General features: G+C 43.2%; 1 protein-coding gene across 1 annotated transcript; it reads left to right on the forward strand.

The window, feature by feature from the left end:
• The first annotated feature begins 9,883 nt into the window (after positions 1-9,883).
• LOC124380776 (solute carrier family 15 member 2-like) lies at positions 9,884-15,002 on the forward strand. Its single transcript, XM_046842035.1, has 9 exons — positions 9,884-9,891; positions 9,978-10,036; positions 11,691-11,808; positions 11,905-11,997; positions 12,097-12,196; positions 12,307-12,358; positions 12,485-12,577; positions 12,806-12,888; positions 14,300-15,002. The coding sequence occupies exons 1-9, from the start codon at positions 9,884-9,886 to the stop codon at positions 14,312-14,314; spliced, it is 621 nt and encodes a 206-aa protein (XP_046697991.1). The 3' UTR covers positions 14,315-15,002.
• The last annotated feature ends 4,771 nt before the right edge of the window (positions 15,003-19,773 follow it).

The following is a 19,773-nucleotide window of genomic DNA, read 5'->3' on the forward strand; positions in this document are numbered from 1 at the left end:
GGAGGTTAAAAACCTGGAGAGATGGTGCCAGGAGAACAACCTTCACCTGAACATCAGCAAGACTAAGGAGTTGATTGTGGACTTCAGCATGAAGCAGGGTCGGTCATAACAACCGCTTAACATCAACGGGACCCCAGTGGAGAGAGTGGACAGTTTCCGGTACCTAGGTTTTCACATCACACAGGACCTGCAGGCCATTCGGCGTTTAAACCAGGAAACACCCAGGATCTAAAAACTGGCCCACTCTCTCCATCATCACACTTTTTCTCTGTACATATCTCTCTTTTCGCACTACGAGACTTTAAACTCTGGACTCGCACAGCACAGTGCACTTGACATTTTATACAACACATCATACCGCACACGGACAATTTATTGACAATTACATAAACCACCTCAAATTGTTTACTGCTTTACTGTTTACTACCATAAGTATATTTTGTATATACATCTTTTTTTCTCATATATATCTCATATATATATATATATATATATATATATATATATATTAGCCAAACAGGAAACAGCTTTAGGTCAGTGTTTTTTTTTCAGTGTGTATATATACTTGTCTGTTAACGGCATTAAACTGGAGAAGAACATTTGCTCCATGCTGTGTGCTGTGTGATTCTTCCCTGATCAGAAAAGGCACCATGTGCATCATAGATCGCTTGGAAAACCTCTCCAAGAATTAAGTTTTGTTTGGGCATGATAAAAATCTAACATACAGCCAAGTACGATGCTGCACAATTTCTGTTTCTCACTGGTGTAACTTCAGTCATCTTCAGATGGTGAATGTAAATATAAAAGACAGTATGCAGAAGTGAACGTCTGGAAGATCAATTATTACTGGTCCTTACCAAACTGAATCGGGGCTCAGTAATGGAGATACAGCGTACAGGTTTAAAGTTTCTGAAAGCACAGTGTCAAACATCTATTGTTATGAAGTGCTTTGAGAAACTGGTTCTGAATCACCTCACTGTGGGCCTACCACCTACACTGGACCCACACCAGTTTGCCTATCGCCCGAACAGGTCAACAATAATGCAGTTTTTCCACAGCTCTTTATTCAGCCCTCACCCACCTGGATAAAAGCAACACCTACATCAGAACACTGTTCATTGACTTTAGCTCTGCGTTCAATACAGTCCTCCCCACTGTACTGATCACTAAGCTCAGTGACCTGGGTATCTGCACCTCCACTTGCAGATGGATTCTGGACTTTTACACCAAAAGACCTCAATCTGTTAGGTTGGGCAAACAGGTATCCTCAACCCTCATTCTGAACACTGGCATCCCACAGGGCTGTGTTCTGAGCCCACTACTCTACTCCCTGTTCAACCATGACTGCTCCTCAGTATAACTCCAACATCTTCTTCAAGTATGCAGATGACACCACCGTGGTCGGCCAGATCAGCAACAACGAAGCCTGCCAGCATGGTGTGCCACCAACAACCTGACCCTCAACGCCATGAAGACTAAAGCTCATCGTGGACTTTCAGAAATCTAACAGCAGAAGATATTTTCCAGTCAACATCAATGGAACTGATGTAGTGCGAGTCTCCAGCTTTAAGTTCTTGGGAGTTCACATCTCTGAGGATCTGTCCTGGCACCAGAATACTTCTTGAGGAGTCTCAAGAAAGCTCATCTGTCCCAAGGGATTTTAACGAGTTTCTACTGCTGCATCATCGAGAGCATCCTGAACAACTCCATCACTTTATGGTACAGATGCTCCACTGTGTGTGAACGTAAAGCCCTGCAAAGGGTGGTCAAAACCGCCCGACACATCACTGGCACCCAACTACCTGCCGTTGAACACCTTCACCACAGCAGATACCTGTGCAGAGCTCACAACATCATCAAGGACTCTTCACAGCCCAGTCACAAACTGTTTAACTTCCTTCCATCAGGAAGGAGATACAGGAACGGCTTTTCAGAATTATGGGATTATCAGAAATGTGCAGTCTGAATAAACAAGTCTACTATATACTGTATATATATACAGTATGTGACACTCTCAAAATAAGTTTTGTTGAGATGATTACTTTTGTGCTATTTTATTTTATTCTGATGCATATAATTTAATGCTAATCAGAGACTATGAAAAAAACACATGGAGACATATTTCATTAAACGGACACAGGGGGGCAGTAACAACGAGTGCCGCGTCACAATTAGCGATGCACAGAGCAAGACGAGCGCATAATCCGAGTGAATGGAGTATGAGCAACAGTTGTCCTGCTTCACTGATTTCTTTATATTATTTGTAATATTTTCAGGGCACTCCGATCAGAGGATTATATATATACATCTGCCAGTGGGGACCTAGTCGGGACCCGCTACAGATTCTTGGGGGCTCGTCCGGGATACTTCGGCACCACCTAGTGGATCGGGAGCCGAATGATGACAACGCTGACCTGCAATTAGCCCTGTCCAGCAGTGGGGACTGCGATCGTGGACGAGTGGAGGCCTGTGATCTAAAGCCGACTGCACCATCACCGAGCCGTGTTGCCAGCCGTGGGGGAGACGAGGAGCCATCATGTCGAGCGGGGGAAGGAAGAGCCTAGTGTGGGACATTAGGAAGAGCCTACTCACCCTGACAGCTGAAGAGCTTCTTCGGGTCGCCAGAGCGGTAAACCCAGTGTTGGACGTGGACCAGTCAGAGCTTGTGGAGAAAGATCAGGAGGAATGCTACGATCACATCAACTCGTTCATGTACAGTAAGCAGTTACTTGAAGCAGAGGACGAGGGAATGGTTCAGTTGTTCATGTTAAAAGATGCTATTGATGATATAGTAAAATGTCGTGATGTTATGTCATTTCAAAATGCAAAGGGTGATTCTGAGTTACATACTGGGCAGGGTGGTGATAAGTTTGACAATTTAGTTGATTTTGCTGAAGGTTCTGTTACTATCCAAACACCCCTGAACACACCACAGACACACACCATAAAGTCGACACACATCCACTTTAGTCACTACTACATCCCTAGTGGTATTGTCGAACCAGATTTAGGCTTGGCTAAGGTTACAATGTTAAATGTACCTGACACATCGAACGCTGACTTGCTTAGGGTGCTCGCTAGCTACGAGGAGCTTAGCAAGAAGCTCATAAAGTGTATGCCAGCACATGCTATACCGTTGCAGATGCATATGCCCTCTTCACAGACGCAGACGCCCTCATCCTCAGTCCTGTTGAGGCAGCCAGACAGGAACCCCTGGGTGAGCATGCCCCTCAGTCAGCTCGCGAGGATGGTGTCCTTAAGGAACTCAGTTACCTTCCACGGAGAGAGTTCAAAGTGCAAGGCGGGCAGATCGGTGATCAATCCTCAGATATTAGCTACAATAATGTCTGTAGACAAATTGATGATGGAGTCAAAGAAGGATTCTCCGACTCAGAGATTGTTCGTGGTGTGCTTAAGATAATAAGACCAGGTATATTTAAAGAGATGTTGATAAACAAAGACGACATGGCAGTGATTGAACTCAAGGGATTTCTCCAAACTCATCTAAGAGAAAAAAACAGCACAGAGCTATTCCAAGAGTTGATGTGTACGAAACAAGATGAAAATGAGACACCACAACAATTTCTCTATCGTTTGATTGGCTTAAAACAACGCATCCTACTGACATCAAAACTGGCTGACACCAACATTAAATACTCTCCAGCTACAGTACAAGATGTTTTCTACATACAGTGTACCAAGGCTTTGGACACAAACACAATGACATACGCAGAGAGCTCAAACCTCTGTTGACAACCAGTGGGGTCACTGATGAGATGATTCTACGCCATGTGATGAAAATCACCAGTGAAGAAAATGAGAGAATGAAAAGACTTGGTGGACGCAGACAGATGGTAACAAATGCACACAGCGCACAGCTCGAGTCAGATGTGGTAAAGACACCTAGCATAAAGGCAGAGAGTTTAGGGCCCAAGTCAAAGCAGACAAAACCCGATCCTCTGAGCGACCTCACGGCCAAAGTAGAGGAGCTTACCAGACTAGTACAGACTATGCAAAACCAACAACAGTTAACACACAATGGGCGTCAGTACAGTCAAAATAGGACGACTCTAAACGTGGAAGGCCCTATGGTTGTCCAAGTTGCGTGGAACAAGACAGACAAGACTGTAAACACTGTTTCACATGTGGGAAGAAGGACACCGTGCAGCAGGCTGTCTACAGCGTCCAAAGAGACAGGAAACTCCAACCGGGCACTGGAGAGGGACATCTAGTGGCGGGTCTAAAATAAGTCCCAACCAGAAGGTGAGGTCAATAAGGACACAGCACACTTACCCTCACCCTCAACGACAAGCACACTAAGCCACTGTAACCAAGTAGCTCAAGTCCTCCCCAGTCACCACGTGCAGCTAAAGCTAGAGCAGTTGCTAACCTGATCGGGAAAAAGGCTCTAGTTCACAGTTATTTAAATGGCTTAGCAGTCACTTCTCTGCTCGACTCTGGGTCCCAAGTCAGCATAGTCAGTCGTGCCTGGAAACAAGAGTACCTACCTGACCTCAGCATTCACTCAGTTTCTGAGATCTTAGGAGAGCAGGAACTGAAAGTTATCGCTGCAAACGGTAGTCTCATTCCCTATGATGGGTGGGTAGCTATTACAGTGAACTTGCCAGGGAATTTGGATCCCAACCTGTCCATTAGTGTTCCATTTCTCATCAGCAGCTACCCCATGGATAAACCATTGATTGGCTTTAACGTCTTGGAAATGTTAGTTTGTGGAAAACCAGAGAGACTAGTGCCAATACTTGCTAGCCTTCTTAGCAATGCCATATCTGTTCCCAAAGAAGCAGCTGATGCTCTCGTCAACTTTATTCAGACAGCCAAGCCAGTTATGCAGCAGGGACGCTTAAGAACAGGTGCCAAGGATATCGTGCTCCCAGCTGGTCAAGTGTTGTGGGTGAGGTGTCGGGTTCCATCGAACATGGATACTTCTACCCAATTAGTGTTATTCGAGACAGATGAAGACAGCCTACCGTGTGGACAGTGGGATGCAGGGCCAGGCTTGTTTGAAATACAGAACCCAACAAAGCCCTATGTCACCATTCCAGTTGGTAATAACACCAATCATGACATCACAATACCACGAAAACGGCTCTAGGGATTCTGCAGCGTGTTGAAAATGTTGTGGAAGCAGATATCCTGGACAAAACACAGCCTTCAGCGACTGTCAGTCAGGTAACCACCACTCAGGACAGCAACTCAGACCCACCTCTGTGGGACCCACCTGTAAACCTTGACCACCTGGAGAAAGAACAGCAAGAGGCTGCTAGAAAGATGCTTCATGAGGAGTCAAACGCCTTTGCAAAGGATGGAAATGACCTTGGCTGTATTCCCAATCTACAAATGGTGATTAACCTCAGCGACGATGTTCCTGTGCAGAGAACATACATCCATTCCCAGACCACTGTTTAAGGAAGTGAAAGATTACATTCAAGATCTTCTTATAAAAGGTTGGATAGTGAAATCGAAGTCCGCCTATTCTGCCCCAGTTGTATGTGTGCGAAAGAAGGATGGCACTCTTCGTCTTTGCATAGACTATCGTCTGCTAAATCAAAAAACCGTACCTGACAGACATCCACTGCCGCGAATACAGGATTTGCTAGACACGCTAGGCGGGTACTCAATGTTCAGCATACTGGACCAAGGTAAAGCTTACCACCAGGGGTTTGTGGCAGAAGGGTCACGCCATCTCACCGCCTTCATCACTCCCTGGGGTCTGTACGAATGGGTACGAATTCCTTCGGACTTTCTAATGCACCTGCAGCTTTTCAGAGGAGCATGGAAGAGATGTTAGGTTCCCTAAGAGATGAGTACTGCATCCCGTACCTGGATGACCTACTGTGCTACTCCAGATCTTTCAGTGACCACGTGGAGGTGATTCGCAAGGTCCTCCAAGCACTACAACATCATGGAGTAAAGCTACGGGCAGAAAAATGTGAGATGTTTCAGAAGGAGGTTCGCTATGTCGGACGCTTGGTGTCGGCAGAGGGAGTTCAATTGACCCCAAAGACCTAGAAGCAGTGATGGCTCTAAAAACCAAAACGCCCCAAACAGTTGGCGACCTCCGGAGGATTCTTGGCTTCCTGAGCTATTACCGTTCCTACATACAGGATTTCGCTAAAATAGCAAAGCCATTGTATGAGTTGCTCCAAGTTAAGTCCATAACTCAGCCCCTTCCACGCCCATGCAAGTCCAAGGGTCCACAGCTCCCGTCCAAAACACCCATCATATGGAAGGCTGATCACCAAAGCACCTTGGAAAGGCTTGTCAATATGCTTACCAACCCCCCAGTCCTTGCATACCCCAACTTCGAGGAGCCATTCGTTCTACACACGGATGCATCGGAGAAAGGGCTCGGAGCAATCCTTTATCAGCGACAGTGTGGAAAAATGCGTGTCATTGGGTATGGATCACGAACTCTGACACCGGCCGAGAGAAACTACCGGCTCCACAGCGGAAAACTCGAGTTCCTTGCTCTCAAGTGGGCAGTGTGCAGAAATTTAGAGACTACCTCTTCTATGCTCCGCATTTCACCATCTACACTGATAACAATCCGCTGACTTATGTCATGAGCACTGCAAAACTCAATGCAGTTGGACATCGCTGGGTTGGAGAATTGTCAGAGTTCCGCTTCAGTATCAAATACAGGCCTGGGAAAAACAATATAGATGCCGACACGCCTCACGTATCCCTCTCGATATTGACAACTATGTGGCAAAATGCACGGAGGAACTGTCTCAGGATGTGCTGCATGCGACTTGGGAAGGGAGTAGAGCAGCCCAGAAGAAGGATGTAGCATGGATAGCTGCACTTTACACCTCCTCGGCTGATGTGCTATCTCAGCCTCATTCACTCTTGCCGAAATAAGCCGAAGAGTTGGCAAAAGCCCAACGTGAGGACCCTGGGATAGGGAAAATAATGACATTGAAAGAGGTAAATGATGTTCTCACAGATGAAGTCAGAAGGTCAGTGAGTGGGCTCACTCGCAAGCTCCTTCATGAGTGGAATCAACTACATTTGGAAAATGGAGTTCTGTACCGCCAAACACCAGAAAGAAAACAGTTAGTCCTACCCACCAAGTACCGGTCAGTTGCTCTAAAACATCTCCATGACAACATGGGACATGTTGGCACAGAACGTGTGCTCCATCTCGCCAGAGAACGTTTCTATTGGCCGCAGATGAAGAGATGCATAGAGGAGTATGTCACAAGAAAATGCAGTTGCATAAAACAGAAGAAACCCACTACCCACATCCGCGCGCCAATGGGTGGTCTGACTTCTGCTTCCCCTCTTGATCTGGTTTGCATAGACTACTTACATCTGGAGAAAAGCAAAGGGGGCTATGAATATATTCTGGTAGTAATAGACCATTTTACCAGGTTTGCTCAGGCTTACCCAACCAAAAATAAATCAGGACAAACGGCAGCTGAACGGATATACAACGATTACATACCTCGTCTGGGTTATCCAAACCGTCTCCACCATGATCAAGGACGTGAGTTTGAGAACAGCCTTTTTCGCACCCTTGGGCGCCTGTCAGGGGTTGGACACTCACGAACTTCTCCGTATCACCCACAATGTAATCCTGCTGAGCGGTTTAACCGCACACTGTTGCAAATGTTACGGACACTGACAGACAGAGAAAAGGAGAGATGGAAAGAACATTTGCCACAAATGATACACGCTTATAACTGTACTCGCCACGAGTCCACCGGATACTCCCCTCATTATCTGATGTATGGGCAAAACCCCCGTCTCCCCGTAGATCTCTTGTTTGGATTACTGGATAACACTGAATCAGTGACGCACAAAGGATATGTGGATAAATGGTCAAAAAGGATGGCAGAAGCGTACAAGATTGCAAACAAATCTAGCCTGTCATCAAGTGCGAAGAACAAGTCCTACTATGACCAAAAGGTGAGGGGCGTGGTCCTCAAACCAGGAGATCGAGTACTGGTTCGAAACATGGGTGAGCGAGGTGGGCCCGGTGGCTACGCTCATACTGGGAGAAGAGGATCTATGTGGTGAAGGAGCAAATCTCAGATAATCCGGTATATGTCATTCATGCTGAGGGAGACCCAAATGCAAGGAACAGAACTATACACAGGAACTTGCTGCTGTTAGTGAATGACTTGCCTGTTGAGAATCCAGCACAGCCAGCTGACCCTGTTATAACCCCCCATCAGGGGCAAAAACAGCCTAAACGGAGAGTAAACTCTGCTGATAAGGATGAAACATCGGACACTGATGATGAGGATGAATGGACAGGAGGTTATTGGCTGAGAACACCGGTAGTGAGAATGGAAAATGATCAAGTTGGACATACTAGATCCGCGACCTCAGGAGAGAGCAAAGTCCAGTGTCAAAGTCATCTCCTACAACAGTGCCTGCTCTGACCCCAAAGAAACCAACCATGACCCAGAAAGAATGTCCAGATACATTACTGACTGAGGAAAGAGAACCGATGGACACATACTTACCAGATGGACAAGAGACACCAGAAAGAGACTATACACACACGGGTGAAACAAACCTACCTGAAAGTGAGCACAAACGAAACACCACTGAAAAAGAGGATAGGCAAAGTTTGATGGATAGAGAAGTGGAATTAGTAGGAGAGGAATCACAGGCAAAGGAACAACATAATGTCACTTATTCCCCTCCGTCAGGAGAGGATGAGCAAAATGAACATGATGAACAAGTACAGCAGAAAAGACTAAGTTACCCCTCTATGATGACTTGGCCTACAGAAGGTACACACAGAGAGGTTAGGAGGTCTGCCAGAGAGAGAAGGCCAAAGCCAGTGTTCACTTATGAATCATTGGGCCAACCTTCAACACAGACACATGTAGATTCTATTTCCTCACAGATTAACTCACTTCCCTAACATTCATGCCACACATAGCCAGACAGTTTATTCTGCCTATGCCTTACATACCACAGATGTACAGGCCTTACACATATTACATGCCGGTCACCACACAAGTTTATTAAAAAAAAAAAAAAAAAAAGGTTTTTTTTTTTTTTTTTGTTGTGACAAATGTCGGGAGCCATTTTTGTTTGTCGGGGTGGATGTGACACTCTCAAAATAAGTTTTGTTGAGATGATTACTTTTGTGCTATTTTATTTTATTCTGATGCATATAATTTAATGCTAATCAGAGACTATGAAAAAAACACATGGAGACATATTTCATTAAACGGACACAGGGGGGCAGTAACAACGAGTGCCGCGTCACAATTAGCGATGCACAGAGCAAGACGAGCTCATAATCCGAGTGAATGGAGTATGAGCAACAGTTGTCCTGCTTCACTGATTTCTTTATATTATTTGTAATATTTTCAGGGCACTCCGATCAGAGGATTATATATATACATCTGCCAGTGGGGACCTAGTCGGGACCCGCTACCAGTGGGGACCTAGTCGGGACCCGCTACAAGTACAGACCAAAAGTTTGGACACACCTTCTCATTCAAAGAGTTTTCTTTATTTTCATGACTATGAAAATTGTAGATTAAGGGATTTTCAGAAATACATTTCTGAAAATCCCATAATCTTATAACTCTCTACTCCTGCACATTTCTTTTTCAAAGCCACAGCCTTAGAACAATTTACCTGTACTTCTCAAAAATCTACACACATCTCTGCTCTCTTATAGCCTTTATATTTATTCACTGTACATATGTTTACATATATTACATGCAGTAAATACGCTACATTTTTATCTGCACCTTTTACACGATTGCTACTTTTGGCACTTCTGGTAGATGCCAAACTGCATTTTGTTGCTGTGTAACTGTACTATGCAATGACAAGAAAGTTGTATCTATCTGATCTGATGATGGAAAACAGTGAAATCTGCTATTAAATGGACAAGTAAGTGTAACAGGATGAATATTACTTCTAGGGTTCTTTAAGTAAATTGTGCATTAATGGGATCGCACTTCCTCTTGCTGCCGCAGGTGGCGCTATTATGCCACTGAGCCGAACAGTCAGAGCAGAGTGATGGAGACCGGCTTGGGTGAGTTTTTTCTGCTGGAGCTCCGGGCTAAAAGTCAATTCATATCATTTCGTGTGACATGTGAGACAGTATTTGAAAAGTATTGAACACTTTAGATGTTGTGTGATTTGTGGAATGTGTTTTCTGTTCATATTTGTGTAGTTTTTATACTTTTATTTCTGATTTGAAATCTTCCACGTGCACCATTTTCCTGCACTAACAGAGTGAAATGTATTTCGGAATAGGTGGCGCTATAGCACATAGTCTCAGATAAATGTTTGTAGGAATCCCATTTTTAATAAAATCTTCATTCAATTTAAAATATAAACTCATGGGCCATGTGTCTTTATACCCAGTACTTTTCTGGATTTCTCCAGGACTGAATTTCATGTTTTATAGATGAAGAAACAAAACATTTCAATTCAGGAAAAACATTTTTTTATTGTAATTCATCATCTATAACTTTCTCTAACTTATATCTTTTTGAGAATATTAACTTTGTATAATGGACAGTAAAGTGTTTTCTTTTTAAAGATATGTAAAGTGTGTATGGAGTCCACTTGGATCAGAAACTGTTTACATTTAAATTTAGGGAGGGAATTTCAGCTCAGAGCCCAAAAGCGAAGGCAACAGGTTCAGTCCCATTTTTACTTTTTCTACTGGTTTTAAATGCATCACCTCCTTGTTCCTACTTTTTAAAAATATTTTTGGTAAGTTCTCTGCTCAGTGGATGTTCATCTCCCAACACATCTACATTTTTTACACTCCTCTTACTCTGGGACTTCCACAAGCTCATTTTTCAGGGAGAGTGTTTTGTGATTTATTATAGATTATTGTTATACTAATGACTCAGAAGTCCAGTGGTTTATACGAAGCCATGTTATTTGTTGGACAGTAACAAGTTTAACTTAATTCATGGATTAAAGTAAAAAATTCAAGTATCTGTACTTTTTCCTTTTCTCACATCTTTTTTTCCCTTTCTCACATCCATTCATTTAGTTCCCTGATAATGTCCACTGTTAAAATCACTATACAAAAAATAGAATAGAAAATGTAACAGTAAAATGAAAGTGAAGTAATTAATACTTTTCCCCTTTTTCCAGCAATAATATTAAGAATAGCTTTTATTTGTCACATTTACACTACAGTGAAATTCTTTTCTTCACATACTGTATCCCAACTTGTTCAGAATCTGGAGTCAGAACACAGAGTCAGCCATGATATTATCACCCCTGGAGCACAGAGGGTTAAGGGGCCTTGCTCAAGGGCCCATGAGTGGCTACTTGGCAATACCAGGGCTTGAAGCCCCGACCTTCCCATCAGTAACTCAGAGCATCAACCACTGAGCAACATCTTTTCAGTCATATCTAAGCAGTTTGTTTGAACTTTTACTTAAGTACAAGAATGTGTCCACCACTTCAACCGCCACTTCATCCAGCGCAGTATTTCAAGTTCAAGTTTATTTCTAAAACGCTTTTTACAGTGGACTTTCCCTCAAAGCAGCCTTACAGAACTTAAGAATAAATGAGGAATGATCTGATGATCTTCCCTGATGAGAAACCTTGAGAGGAACCAATAGTGGAACCCACCCTCATCCTCATTTCACATTTATGTTGTGCACATTCCATCAAATATATTAAGCACATTTAACATTATTGTTTTCTTTTTTATAAAGTGGTGCTCCTGATATTCTTCAGAAATGTCCACCGTCGTGTCCCACACATTTTCTGCATTATTATTGGTTACTCCCATGTTCGGAGCATCATAGCAGACTCATGGTGGGGGAAGTTCCAGTTTTGTGTCTGTATCAGAGTAACAATAAATCAATCAGAAAGACACGTTTAACTTGATAAGTGTTAAACTCAGATGTTTATCTGCTCTGTTCACAGCACCATCATCACTTCCATGATCTGCTTGTTCATGGGTCATGTGCTACTGCTTCTGGGTGCATTTCCACATGTAGGGGGCAGCAGTGTACACACGTGAGGATTTAGTTTGTGTGCATTCAGTAATAATTGAGTTCTCCGTTACCACGTGTGAGCGGTGCGTTTAGCATGTTTCAGTATTGTGTTTTATTGCAGTGGTCTGTCCATGCTTGGCCTCGTCCTCATCACTTTTGGGACTGGAGGAATCAAGCCTTGTTTAACAGCGTTTGGTGGCGACCAGTTTGAGGAAGAGCATGTGAGATACTCATGACATGTTTTCACTACGCTCACAACCCATTTGTTAGTTCGGTGGTCTGGTATCATTCTTCTTTAGTTAATGTAGTGCTGCATCTTTGTGTTTCTCAGCAGAAGGAGAGAGAACGTTTGTGTTGGACCTTCACCACACCATTTATCAGAGGTCAGTCCTATAATGCTGCAGATTTCTGTTGTGTAAAAGCCTTAAAAATCACACTATTGGTTTTCACTCATAATGTGCAGTTACATCCTGAACTACCTAAATGCAGGTTTGATCTTTACCCTACAGGAGACCTTCAGTGTTTTGGAGGTGACTGCTATGCACTAGTGTTTGGAATCGATGCAGCATTGATGGTCTTAGCTTTGGGGACGTTTATTTCAGGTTCAGACAAACCTCAAAACAGTTCATTACTTATGAAGGATTTGTTATTGCATGTAGTTTCTGACAGAGAGGCACTGAGGAGGATAAACAGGTCAACACAAGAATCACATTGTTAAAGCTTGTTTTAGCAGTTCTGGTAAATGTAGTAAAGCAGATACAGTAAGTAGCTCTGATATAGGGCTTAATGACTGTCACTTCTCTAAAGCTGAGTGTCTGCTGTGTGCCCAGAGCTTTTCATTGGTGGCAGTAAATCATATAGAAGGTTACCACCAGGAGGAAATGATCTGAAGAAAGTCTGCAAGTGTATTGGGGTAAGAAATATCTTTCACAAAACAATGTGGCAGATTGTTAGTGAAATTTTGAGACAGACACACAGACAGACAGACAAGACAGACAGACACACAGACAGACAGACAAGACAGACAGACAGATACGGACACAACAACACAAAATCTCCTGAGCATTTACATATCCACTAAAGGATTAACATTATTAAAATAATAGCAGTTTTACAGAGCACCTGATGAATAAAACTGAACTAAACAATGAAGTATTTTTAATTTTGTCAGAATGTAAGTTGTCACCTAACAACAGCAGATGCAGCAAACAGTAGCTAAAAACCACCTGTAGAGGTATTGATAGTGATCTAATTCATCTAGGCATTGTAGGGAAATAGTAAAGTTACAGCTTCTCACTGCTGATCCAGTACAAGATTTATTACATGATCATTAATGATTAAATGCAGTAAATATACACTACACTGTAATGCAATAATTACATTCTTTTACATCTTCAGTTTTACTTCAGTTATCAGCTAATAAGATCAATTTTAATTACAAAATGGACAATAATAAAATGTGTAGGTTCTGAGGAAATCACTCTGCAGAACCCCCCCAGCACCCCCATGACATTTTATTCATTACTTGGATTTTTACTTTACTTACTTTATATATATATATATATATATATATATATATATATATATATATATATATATATATATATAATTTATGTTTTTACAGGGTGGAGGCTGTAATAAAGCCTGATCACATGCAGGTATCCATATGCACAAATCTTTCTTTGGTTTAGAGTACTTAAAGCCTAGCGATATGATGATGTTACTAAGAAACATCATGAAGTTTAAACAACACGTTCATTCTTAACTGTTTTATTCGCCATATATTTCAGATTTTCTGATTATGATGGTAATTGAGATCCATTCATGTATTGTTTTTTTTTTTTTTTTCCTGTTGTTAAGTTACTGAATGCTATATTGGTTCTGCTCTTCATTCTAATTCTTAAGATGGGAATAAAAAGGTTTCCCTGTCATTGTCAGATCAGCTCATGTAAGTAAAAACTATATAATCATGTGAAATGTTTAGTTCCAATACAAATTTAACAGTGTAAATGTGTAAATTATAAAATGCACTCTTGCAGGACACCAGGTCTAAATTCTTTCTCATTTTATTCTAGTTGAACTTCAGTACATTTAAGTCTAGCTGTGCCTCAGTTTCTAAACGTATCTACACTCTTTTATAAAAAGGTTTTTAGGACAGAAAAACAAAGTCACATTAATAATAAAACGTTACACTTGGTGCACGTCTCTCCTGTGCTCAGGCCTCTAAGGAAGATGTTTGTGGGATTGATCTTTGCTGTAGTTGCTTTTATCGCTGCAGCTGTAGTGTACCTCAAAGTCATTGTACATCTTGCCTAACCTTTTAGGAGAGACTCGAGTGAAGCCGTGACAAAGGCTAAACCCCCGGATGAACCGGCGATAAAGTTTGCAAAGCCCAGGAAGTGCTGAAGCTCCTTCTCGACGTCAGAGAGACGGCCAGTCCCGAACTGTCCTCACCTTTCTCTTAACCACTTGCCCCCCTCCTGCATCTGCACAAGGTTATACGCTCCTTAAGTCCAACTTTGTGAATATCCTCACGTAAATCCTCCAAGACGGCCGGGACCACAGGAAGTGGGTATGAAAGTAGTGCGATCTGAGCGTTTAAGTTCCTATAGCAGTGCAGGGCCGTAGACCGCCGTCCTTCTTCTGGTTTGGACGGCTAGTTCTTGGGCCCCTCTCTCTCGGCGAAGTTGGAGTTGGTTGAGTCATGTTTGGAAGATGAAGTTCCCCGTGGAGCCGGAGTCGACTAAGGCAAAGACCGAGATAGAGAAAGTGGGGGTTATGAGAGTAACAGCCAGTTTTGACAGTTGTGAAATGTCAATGGAAACTCTACGGAACTCACTGCTGGGCGTGGTGGTCGAGCGGGACACCTGGTGATATGAAGTCCACGATTAGCGCAATAGAGGCACCTGCCGGTTGGCAGGCATCGGCCCCTCTCCCTCCTTGACAGTCTCTGGGAACCCACCTGCATCGGTTTGGGTTCGGGAGCCAACGGATGAACAAGAGCGGGGCCATGCTCAGGTTCCGAAGGTAGGCAGGCAGTGAGGCGACACACTTTACTTATACCGCAGTGTTACAAATTTAAATGTGTCATACAACTTGTCAGTACTAAATGTGTTGTACCTTGTGTTGTATTTGTTGCCAAAGAAAACAGTTATGGAACCTGCACATGCCAAAGAATGTCTGCTCCAAGTCCTTAATCATGTTGATGAAGATCCTGACTGTAGAAATGACAGGACATTATATTTTTTCTGACTGAATCGAGTCGTATAAGATGAGTACAGCAGCACATTCATTTTATCACATATGCATTCTGTCTGTCTGTCAATAAAATATTTTAGATTAATTGTAAAATACACTTTAGTAGCCAGTATAAATCAAATCATGACATTTTTTAATTGTGACTAATGAATGTTCTCTCTTGCAGTGATCAGGGGGGTGTAAAAGAGGATCGAGAGTGCGTGCCAGTGTGTATGTGCCTGTGAGTTTGTGACTTTAGCACTTATCACTAGAAAAAATAAATAAAACTATTTCATCCAGAACTGGTCCTGTCCTGAGTGTTGTTCCTTTCCCCAAACCGTCAGTTCTCCCACAGTGGTGCAGAAACCCGGGAAGGAACGCAGGAGAAGGAGTCCCAATAATGGAACCCTCGCCATTGGCTGAGTTGGTGAAGCACTCGGCGAGCTACAGCAGACCCAGCACCAAGCCCTACTTCAGGTGCTCTGATTACTCACAGCTCTCCCTCTCTCTCGTTTCACCTGTTTCTTCCCTCTCTCCTCCCATTCCCTGCCACGGAGATGGGGGCTAATCCCCCTGAAGCCAATGGCTTGGTTGTGAGCCCCGCCCCCTTCTCTTCCTGTTTCCTCTCCTGCTAATACTCAGAGATCTGTGTCTCATGTCCCACAGGTGGGTGATTCAGTGCGGAGCGGAAGCCTGGCCCGGTCTGGAGCCGGGGCATTTCTCAGGTCAATGTCCCATAATGAAGTTGGGGGGTGATTGTCCGGATTCCAGAGGCGCCACAGTCTGCCTCCGATTAAGCAGGAACGCACCGCATACCGGTGAGTATCCAAGAGGAACACACCAGGCGTTGGTGGATTCGGGCTGTGGACAGCCCACCATCTACCAAAGCCTGGTGCTTTGAATACTTCACGCTGGGTGAAGGTGAAATGTGTGCATGGGGGATATCCACAAATACCCACTGGTGGCCATTATTGTCCGATTCGGGGGGGTGTATTATAGAGTGGAGGCGACGGTTAGTCCCGCCTCACCCATCCACTAATTCTGGGAACAAACTGGCCCGCTTTTCCTCAGTTGTTAAGGGAAATGTGTATGGATGGGTCCTGCAGCGAGGCGTGTGTATTTTCCACCATAATTTGCAAATAAATTCTTTAAAAATCAGACAATGTGATTCTCTGGATTTTTTTTCTCATTTTGTCTCTCATAGTTGGAGTGTACCTATGAAGAAAATTACAGTGTGGCTGACTAAACACTTTTTCGCCCCACTGTATATCGAGTGACAGGATACTCGAACCGGAGAGGAAACGACCCAGTTGTTGTTCCCAAAGAGCCACAGGAAACTTCTATTCCATGTGGCTCACCATAATTCGATGGCTGGACACCTGGACTGCGATAAAACTTTAGACCGCCTAACGGACCGGTTTTATTGGCCGGGCATTCACGGTGATGTAAGGAAAGAGGTCACCAGACTAAAGCGTCAGCAGTTGCTTTTTCTTTGTACATGATGCAGAAAAGTTCGTACTGCATAAGATGGAGAAGGTCCATGCCAGCAGCAGACACGTTGCCTGGCAGGTCCCGCAGTACATCTTCATCACTGCAGGGGAGGTCATGTTCTCCATCGCTGGTGTAGAATTCTCTTATTCACATGTAAGTCAGTGAACCAGGTTTTCTTTTATATTCTATCAGTTTCAGGTGCTCATGCCAAAGCTTGTGCCTTCAGGTCCCAGACGGTATGAAGTCGCTGGTGCAAGCTCTTTGGCTCCTTAATACGGCTGTTGGAAATGTCATTGTGCTGATCACAGGAGAGATGAATTATCTGGAGAAGGTGAGCTCTGGATCTTTTGGTTTGTTTTAATGATACTTCATCTAAATAATTCTTCTTTAGTGCACTTGTGTGGTGGTCCAGAAAATAAAACTAAATGGACTGCATGGCAAGTGAAGCAGAATCATTTTTCAATCATATAAAATAATAATGATCATTATAATAATATTTTTTTTCTGCTTACAATATACTTTAATAAGTCAAATTAGAGGAACAATTGATCTATTTAACAAAAACAACATAGAAATCATATTATTTCTTTAACTTGTTTAAGTCTCTGTTCACTTTTGGTAATAAACCTGTGGTTGAGATGCAAAAGTGAAATATTTTCGTTTTCAGAACTGGATTTCAGCACATTAAGTGTTTTTCTAGACCACCACACTTTTATGTAGGAGACTTTGCAGTGTTGATTTAAATCACTGGTGTCATCTACAGATGGGAAGGGTCTGGTCATTGCTGTAGTGATGGTTGTAGCCTCTCCTTTGTAATCACTAAAGAGTAGCCCTATGTGGACACTGATCAGCTGCTGGATCCTAATGATGATAAAATGCTGTTTCAAGAAGTGTAAGTCTCTGATATGAACTGCTGTATGAGACGTGTCCTTCTGTCCTTTCTTTCAACTCTTACAGAAGAAGTGTGGAGTTTTGTTCACGATATTCTGTCAGTTCTGTGAGTGATTTTCTTACTGTGGCATAAAAGAGAATGAAAGATCTCAGAAGTCCAGTGGTTTATACGAAGCCATGTTATTTGTTGGACAGTAACAAGTTTAACTTAATTCATGGATTGAAGTAAAAATTTCAAGTATCTGTACTTTTCCTTTTCTCACATCTTTTTTTCTCTTTCTCACATCTATTCATTTAGTTAGATTATTGTTTTCTTTTTTAGAAAGTGGTGCTCCTGATATTCTTCATCAACTACTTCCACTGGAACACGGAAATGTCCACCGTCGTGTTCCACACATTTTCTGCATTATTATTGGTTACTCCCATGTTCGGAGCATCATAGCAGACTCATGGTGGGGGAAGTTCCAGTTCCAATCACAGTTTTGTGTCTGTATCAGAGTAACAATAAATCAATCAGAAAGACACGTTAACTTGATAAGTGTTAAACTCAGATGTTTATCTGCTCTGTTCACAGCACCATCATCACTTCCATGATCTGCTTGTTCATGGGTCATGTGCTACTGCTTCTGGGTGCATTTCCACATGTAGGGGGCAGCAGTGTACACACGTGAGGATTTAGTTTGTGTGCATTCAGTAATAATTGAGTTCTCCGTTACCACGTGTGAGCGGTGCGTTTAGCATGTTTCAGTATTGTGTTTTATTGCAGTGGTCTGTCCATGCTTGTCCTCGTCCTCATCACTTTGGGGACTGGAGGAGTCAAGCCTTGTTTAACAGCGTTTGGTGGCGACCAGTTTGAGGAAGAGCATGTGAGATACTCATGACATGTTTTCACTACACTCACAACCCATTTGTTAGTTCGGTGGTCTGGTATCACACTGCTTTAGTTAATGTAGTGCTGCATCTTTGTGTTTCTCAGCAGAAGGAGAGAGAACGCTATTTCTTATTCATCTTTGTGTCAGTTTTCTGCAGAGACGGCTTCTTTTTTCCAGCCTGCTCGAGGTGTGACTCCGGGCTCAACACGATATGCAATATCGAGGGTAGAGGATGTAAAATCTACTTTTGAGCTTTTTTTTACCGGAAAGATGATAAACTTGATAGTCGGCATGACCAACCTCCATGAACGGCGCACCGACAAAGAATGGACCGATGTGGACTCCACGGACATCAAGGCTTAAATGGACCTGATAATTTTGGCTGGTGTCTACAGGTCAAGAGATGAGTCCACATGCTGCCTGTGGGACGTTGCAAGTGGACGGGGAATTTTTAAGGCCACGATGTCCCTCTGCAGGTTTCATCAAATAAACAGAGCGCTCCGTTTTGATGACAGGAGAAGCAGAGAAGCTCGCCAAAGACAATCAGAGCCCTATGGGCTCATAGACTCCAAACTTTATTTAATCCTGGCAGAGACGTGACCGTAGATGAGCAGCTAGTGGCCTTTAAAGGGCGATGCCAATTTCGGCAGTATATGCCCAAAAAAACAGCCAAATATGGAATAAAATTGTGGATAACTGCTGATGTCGTCACATTGTATGCCTGCTGGTGTTCACCGTATCTTGGAAAGACCGGGGATGCTGCAGAGGTGGGACAGGGCATGCGAGTTCTCTGGGAGATGACTGAGGGACTCCAGGGAGTCACTGTGACTTGTGACAACTTTTTCACCAGTTATCCATTCGCACAGGAAAAAAAAATAGCCCTAGTCGGCACAATTAGGTGATGCAGAGCTGCCACCCAACCTGCTGCAGGGTAGAGGAAGACCTGTCTCCTCCTCCATCTTTGCTTTTACCAGCAACACGATGGCTGTAAACTACATTCCCACACGGGGAGGAGTGTGCTTCTCTTGAGTACAAGGCACTGTGAGGGCAGCAGTGACAGAGGGACCGAAATCTAAACCAGAAATCGTCACTGACTACAACCGCTGTAAGGGAGGTGTCGACAATCTAGACAAAGTATGAGCCACCTCCTGTTTCAGGTCATTTTACTGAATTCATGTGCTTGTTACAGATAGATTTAGGAGATACAGTTTGTGTTTGCATGCACAGTATGTTTGCATAATTATTCTCATTGTCATATGCAGCTTTAGAATGTAGCTTTTAATTTTAGAAAAAGTCTAGATGAAGTC

Source organism: Silurus meridionalis, chromosome 3 (assembly GCF_014805685.1).
Source record: "Silurus meridionalis isolate SWU-2019-XX chromosome 3, ASM1480568v1, whole genome shotgun sequence".
In the NCBI taxonomy this organism is placed as follows: domain Eukaryota; kingdom Metazoa; phylum Chordata; class Actinopteri; order Siluriformes; family Siluridae; genus Silurus; species Silurus meridionalis.

Excerpts from the sequence above, each read along its gene's own strand:
- LOC124380776 (XM_046842035.1), top strand. Across the intron at positions 10,037-11,690 it reads AGTGATGGAGACCGGCTTGG|TGGTGCTCCTGATATTCTTC; the intron begins GTGAGTTTTTTC and ends TTTTTTATAAAG. Across the intron at positions 12,197-12,306 it reads ACCAGTTTGAGGAAGAGCAT|CAGAAGGAGAGAGAACGTTT; the intron begins GTGAGATACTCA and ends TGTGTTTCTCAG.